We start from the raw sequence: 5,013 nt of genomic DNA, 5'->3' as shown, positions 1-5,013 counted from the left end.
ATTACTCACAATAAGGTTTAGTTGGTTAGAACATTAGAATAATCTAGACGAGAACAGGCCATTCAGCCCAACAAAGCTCACCAGTCCTATCCACTTGTTTCCTTCAAGAAAACATCAAGTCGAGTTTTGAAAGTCCCTAACGTCTTACTGTCTACCACACTACTTGGTAGCTTATTCCAAGTGTCTATCGTTCTTTGTGTAAAGAAAAACTTCCTAATGTTTGTGCGAAATTTACCCTTAACAAGTTTCCAACTGTGTCCCCTGTTCTTGATGAGCTCATTTTAAAATACAAGTCTCGATCCACTGTACTAATTCCCTTCAGAATTTTAAACACTTGAATCATGTCACCTCTTAATCTTCTTTTGCTTAAACTGTAAAGGCTCAGCTCTTTTAACCTTTCCTCATAATTCAACCCCTGTAGCCCTGGAATCAGCCTAGTCGCTCTTCTCTGGACCTTTTCTAGCGATGCTATGTCCTTTTTGTAGCCTGAAGACCAAAACTGCACACAGAACTCAAGATGAGGCCTCACCAGTGCATTATAAAGGTTGAGCATAACCTCCTTGGACTTGTACTCCACAGATCGTGCTATATAACCTAACATTCTGTTAGCCTTCTTAATGGCTTCTGAACACTGTTGGGAAGTTGATAGCTTTGAGTCCACTATGACTCCTAAATCCTTCTCATAAGGTGTACTCTCGATTTTCCGACCGCCCATTGTGTATTCAAACCTAATATTTTTACTTTCTATGTGTAATACTTTACATTTACTGACATTAAATTTCATCTGCCACAAATCTGCCCAAGCCTGTATGCTATCCAAGTCCTTCTGTAATGATATAACGGATTCCAAATTATCTGCTAATCCACCTATCTTGGTATCATCTGCAAACTTAACCAGCTTGTTACTTATATTCCTATCTAAATCATTTATATATATTAAAAATAGCAATGGCCCTAGCACTGACCCCTGTGGAACACCACTCTTAACATCGGCCAGTTCTGATGAGGTTCCCCGCACCATCACCCTCTGCTTCCTGTGTCTAAGCCAATTCTGCACCCATCTAAAAACATCACCCTGAACTCCCACTTCTTTTAACTTGATGCCCAACCTCTCATGTGGCACCTAATCAAATGCTTTCTGAAAGTCCAGATAAATAATATCATAAGCTCCACTTTGATCGTATCCTTTTGTTGCAACCTCATAGAATTCCAACATGTTAGTAAAACACGACCTCCCTCTTCTGAACCCATGCTGACTGTTCAGAATAACTCCTGTCCTTGCCATGTGTTGCTCAATCTTATCCTTAATAATTCTTCCATTAATTTTCCTGTGATGCATGTTAAGCTTACTGGCCTATAGTTGCTTGGATCTGCCCTGTCACCCTTTTTATATAATGGGATGATATTTGCCATTTTCCAGTCCTTGGAATCTCTCCAGTGCACCGTGACTTCCTAAAAATACATTGACATTTATAAGACATTGTTATCTGCATTTCTCTTTTCTACCTCATTCATTTGGTGGGTTACATTTGAAAGTTATCAAAGAAGTTTGTTTTCATTGTATCCAAAGAGTAATTTTCCTCTTTGGGCCTTCAAATATTATGTGTTTTCTGAAGTGATAAAGTAAACTTTTTCAAAAACTGAAGTGTGTCTGAAAGGTAACAAATTAAATGTTACAATTTAAATCTTTGAAGAACTTCGCAAGGTCACAGTTGATAGGATTGTAAAATTTAAAAATTTTGACCTTTTGAAAATGAGTGAACATCCATGTGTATTAATAGTAATAAAAAGAATGAAATCTGACTTGAGCTGTTTACTCTCATTGGTAAAAAAAATGATCATATTAATAATAATATGTTAAGTTTAGTTATAAATGACTAAACAAATACAACAATGCCTGCATCAAACAACAGAGATGTTACTCTTTCAGGGCTAATTATTTTTTCATTTTCTCCCAGGTCTGGGGTCTCATTTATTAAACGAGCATACGCACGGCTTTATGTGTAAATCATACGTACGCACAATTCTGCTAATAGAATGCGATTCATTAATTTGTACGTGTGTGTGAAAATGTGCGCACATTTAGAAGAACTCCTGACTGTGCGTAAGCAGAATCCCCTAGTGGTAGAGAACTGTAATCACATATAAACCCAGTGCCCTTATACTTCACCACTTAAATGTCAGTGTTGATTCTGAGTTATCCTTGAACTGTAAATAATATAAAATCCACAATTGAAGAACTGTTTTTGGAAATGCATTGACTACAATGGCAGACCTTGCACTTCTTGAAGATTTGGAACAAGCACTTTTGTGCAGAGATCGCGTTTTTAGGGACCGCACAAACTTATTTGCTGAGAGTGATGAGTGGCTCATTAGTCGTTTTTGTTTGCCAAGGGCAATTTTGCTTGATTTGTGTCAGCAGTTCTCACAACTTTTGGAGAGGCCGACAAAGCGCACCAGTGCAGTCCCCGTGCACACTCAGGTTCTTTCTACTATTGGCTTTTTAGCCACAGGCACATTTCAAAGGGAAATTGGTGACAGGTCTGGTATTTCTCAACCCACCGTGAGCCGAATTATGCCACACGTTTTACATGCAATTATATCACTTACATCACAGTACATTACGTTTCCAAATATCGCAGCGGAAAGGACAAAAATTATGACTGATTTCTATAACATTGCAGGATTTCCAAGTGTAATTGGGGCAGTTGACTGCACACATGTTGCCCTGAAAACTCCTACTGTTGATGAATTTGCATTTGTAAATAGAAAAGGCTATCACTCCATTAACGTGCAGGTAATCTGTGATGCACACTTGAACCTGCTAAATGTCGTTGCGAACATCCCGGGAGGGCCACACGATTCCTTCATTGTGCAGAACAGCATCGTGGGACTTCGTCTTCAGCAAAGCGCTGCTGGAGAAGGCTGGCTAATTGGTAAGTGTGTATTAGATTACTTCTCAACACCTTCTAGTGTACTGTATTTTATCTTAATCTACAGCATTGCAGGGGATCGAGGATATGCTCTTAAATCCTGGCTGATGACCCCAGTGGCAAACCCTGTATCCCAAAAGGAGCTGAATTACAACCGAGCACATGAGCGCACAAGAAGCACAGTAGAACGTGCAATAGGCTTGCTGAAGGTTCGATGGCTGTGTCTGTCAGGCAGATGAGGCATATTGCAATACAAACCCGACAAGGTTTTGAATGTTTAAATATTTAAATTAAGTTTTAATTATATTTTATAACTACAATATTTATCAATTTGCTTTAGGTGTGCTATATAGTTAAAGCATGCAGTGTGCTGCATAATATTGCCATTAAAAACGGTATACCACTGGATGAGATGCCGATACAAGAAGATCGCCACATGGCAGAAGGTTTTGACCCCATGCCAAATGCTGTGGCCGTGCAACTAAGAGCAGGGATAATCGAACGGTTCTAAATCTATTTCACAATAAGGAGTAATTGTGAGAAAATGGTGAGATCAATTGGAGCTTTTATTGAACTTGCATGATGCATTTAATGAATCACTAATGTTCCTCAAGTTCACATTGATTTGGTGCAGTTCCTCTTATATGCTTGCAATGCCTCTCAGTAATTCCTCCTGTGTTTTCAGAACCGCATCAGTCAGGACTGGCATCGGACGTGCTAAAGTGGCAGAGGAGCAGGACCTGGCAAAACTGGCAGATCTATAAAATAAATGTTAAATGAACAATCCAAATCATTTGCAATGTGAGTGTTATTTATCTATGAATAATATATCGCAACACAAACATTTGAAAACCTTCTAACCATTTTCGGATGGCTCGGCCTCTCCTGCAGTTGATGGGATTGCACTTTCAATGTCACCATCGGGGATTACTCCGCTCATTGACGTTTCACCAATAATTGCCGCTATCTTGTCATCCAATGGTGACACTGAAATAAGACTCTGGCCTCCTCCCGTGGCACTGAGGTCTCTTTTGTGGGCTGCAATTCTTTTTTTAGAGGTCACTTTCAAATCAAACCACTTTTTCTTGATTTCTGCAGTAGTTCTACATACAGGTGAGACGGCATTTACCGCATTAGTAACCTGTCCCCACGCCAAGTCTTTTTTTTTCTTTGACATTCCGCCTGAAAAAGCAGCAAACAAAACTGTCTTATTACGTTGTACCTCATTTAAAAGCACTTCCACTTCGTTGTCTGTGAAGTTTTTTTTCCTCCGTTCATGGGATCCATGATAATGGTTCTATAGTGCCCTGGCGGCATTGGGTTTTTATAAGGAAGGTTGTTTGCCAAATAAGGTAATTTGAGGGCGTTTCTGTATGCAAATTTAAATTACTATGCACACGCACACAATTTAGAAGGAGTGCGATTCATCATCAGTCATTTCGTACAGCTGTGCGTACTCACGTTTGATAACTCCCAACTTTCTTGTGCTTACGGCTGTTGGTATACGCACTAGTTTAGAGCTTGTTTTACGCACGCTTCATAAATGAGACCCCTGAATATTGTTCCCCAAAACTAACTAACATTAAACATTAGCTTTCTAAGATGATCTGTAACACGGCTTACATACTTACTACATACCTGTTTGTCTAACCATTTATATTCTGAAAGGCACTTGCCTGAATGGAAACAGCTACCTGCCCTTCGTTTTTGATTTCCAGATCACTTGCATCAAAATCGGACTTTGATAAGTCAGTCTGACATAGCAATAATATGCATAAAGCAAAAAAAATGAATAATGCCCAAAGAGTATTTTGCTTTACACAATTGCTTTGCTTTTTTGCTCGACATCAATGCCATTCTAGATGTTGTTCACTCTACACTCCTCATACACACACACACACACAGGGATTCGATGTCAAGTCAATGAGTCTAACAGTCCTCCTAGCAAAGATGGTCTACCGTAACGTGATGGTGAGTTTTGTCGACGTCTACAGCTGATTATTACCCTCTATCCCTGGATGTTAACTAAAGTCAACATCCAACCTCGAGCCCTGCTGTTGATAAAAGTTGACATTAGCCC

The 5,013-nt window shown here is 39.4% G+C and overlaps 1 protein-coding gene across 1 annotated transcript; it reads left to right on the top strand.

The window, feature by feature from the left end:
* Positions 1 to 2,266: 2,266 nt before the first annotated feature.
* LOC120524483 (putative nuclease HARBI1) lies at positions 2,267 to 3,172 on the top strand. Its single transcript, XM_039746321.1, has one exon. The coding sequence runs from the start codon at positions 2,267 to 2,269 to the stop codon at positions 3,170 to 3,172; it is 906 nt and encodes a 301-aa protein (XP_039602255.1).
* The last annotated feature ends 1,841 nt before the right edge of the window (positions 3,173 to 5,013 follow it).

The sequence above is a fragment of the Polypterus senegalus genome, chromosome 2 (assembly GCF_016835505.1).
Source record: "Polypterus senegalus isolate Bchr_013 chromosome 2, ASM1683550v1, whole genome shotgun sequence".
Classification (NCBI taxonomy): Eukaryota; Metazoa; Chordata; class Cladistia; order Polypteriformes; family Polypteridae; genus Polypterus; species Polypterus senegalus.
This window is presented reverse-complemented; position numbering and strand designations above follow the sequence as displayed.